The sequence below is a fragment of the Branchiostoma floridae genome, chromosome 2 (assembly GCF_000003815.2).
Source record: "Branchiostoma floridae strain S238N-H82 chromosome 2, Bfl_VNyyK, whole genome shotgun sequence".
In the NCBI taxonomy this organism is placed as follows: Eukaryota; Metazoa; Chordata; class Leptocardii; order Amphioxiformes; family Branchiostomatidae; genus Branchiostoma; species Branchiostoma floridae.
Window position 1 is genome coordinate 19,469,117 of NC_049980.1, and position 1,789 is coordinate 19,470,905.

At 41.0% G+C, this 1,789-nt stretch overlaps 1 protein-coding gene across 1 annotated transcript in view; it reads left to right on the forward strand.

Annotated features, from left to right (window-relative positions):
- Positions 1-296: 296 nt before the first annotated feature.
- LOC118406422 (protein phosphatase 1 regulatory subunit SDS22-like) overlaps positions 297-1,789 on the forward strand; it is a gene marked incomplete at its 5' end in the record, with an annotated part of 5,973 nt that continues 4,480 nt past the window's right edge. The window contains 4 exon segments of the mRNA XM_035806472.1: positions 297-365; positions 702-833; positions 1,242-1,358; positions 1,646-1,789. Coding sequence (XP_035662365.1) covers positions 297-365; positions 702-833; positions 1,242-1,358; positions 1,646-1,732 — 405 coding nt within the window.

Below are 1,789 nucleotides of genomic sequence, written 5' to 3' on the forward strand. Positions count from 1 at the left end.
ATTACTTAACAGTACTGACAACAGTACAGTACAGTTAGAGGAACATTTTTGCACAATAGTTTTTAAATCTGACTCCGACATTAGACATAAAGCAATCTGTGTGGTGCCTGTGTCCTTATTCAGTTTTTGAAGTATTGAAATTGACAAGTAACGTTTACAGCCCTAACCCATTGTATAAAAGTTGCACTTAGCTAACATACATAGCAGTTGCATACATAGAGGTGGCATCATGTGTGACATAACTGGTGCACAATAAAACATGGTGCAAAAAAGTGATTTTTTTCTCTTTCTTACAGCTTACATCCTTGGAGGGTATCCAGTCCCTTTCAAGACTAAAGGAGTTACATGTGCAAAAGAACCACTTAGTAAGTCCTGTCTTCCTTTAGAACTGGAGGGAAGTACAGTGTGTGTGTGTTTGTGTGTGTGTTTGTGTGTTTGTGTGTGTATTTGTGTGTGTGTTTGTGTGTGTGTGTGTGTGTGTGTGTATTTGTGTGTGTTTGTGTGTGTGTGATTGTGTGTGTGTGTGTGTGTGTGTGTGTGTGTGTGTGTGTGTGTGTGTGTTATAGTTAACATTCCTTATCTCCTGAGATCTCTGTAGCTACCATTCAGTGAGAATATTGGTTTCAACTGTTACTTCTGCTATTTTCCCAACAATTGAGTCTTATGTTGAATGATTGTTTTGCTGTTGTGTTGTATTGTAGACAGACTTGTTCCCCCTGGTGAGCAGCCTGGGACTGGTGGTGCTGAATGCTGCTGATAACCACCTACAGTCTCTGTCTGACACTGTGGACGTGCTGAGGGGGCTGAAGAGACTACATGAACTCTACCTGATGGTATGAATATGGGGGAAGTGGTTTCTCTGTAGCATGTGTAGTGAAGGAGATGTTGGTATGAAGACAATTAATATGGGAGGGATGGTGGCAAACACGTCAGTTATAAACTAAACATCCATGAGAACATCACAACAATAAACAAAAAGAATTGTCATTTGGTCCATGCTGACTGTGTTACAATAATCACAATTCTGTACATTTTGAACTGCATCCATGAATAATACTATATATAGCTTCATCAGATTTATAAGTGTTGAAAAGTAGGATTCTTTTTACACAACCTTCTGACAGGTAGATATGTATCTGCAGTTTGTGTAAAATAGTTGTGATCATCCTTGATCCTGTGAAATGTGTATTATCGCCCCCCTCATGGCATGAGTTTTATTTTCCATGTTTGTGTTGTTCCAGGGAAACCCACTTCAGAAAGAGAACAGGTACAATGCTGCCTTGACCACGTCAACATCAGTGGTGATGCTGGATGGACACAACATCAGTAGTGGTGCAGCAAAACCTACAGTGGCACAGGTGCTTGGTATATACATGATTCCAATGACAAAGTGTCTAACTATAAAATATAAGATTGAATACAGTACTGACCAAACTGCCTTGCCTATGGATTAAGCTCCATGGATCCAGTGAGCAGATTTTCAAACCCCGCTTAGGCTTGTGTGAAGGATTAAATTTGTCATTGTGGATTGTCACATAAAAATTACAGCTTCATGTATGGAGGAGAAACTTCAACCCGTTCCACATCACCTCTGCTTGTAACAGAAAGAATGTTACCACAGGCAATGTAAACCTTCCCTCTCCAGGTCATGCAGCCCCTCCTCCTGCCTGCAGGGGACCGGCCCCAAGCCTTTGACAGACCTGAAGTCAGCAGCACGGAAAATTCTCTATGAACCAATCGAGAGACCAAACATGAGAATGGACGAAAATGTACACTACTTACAGCAGAA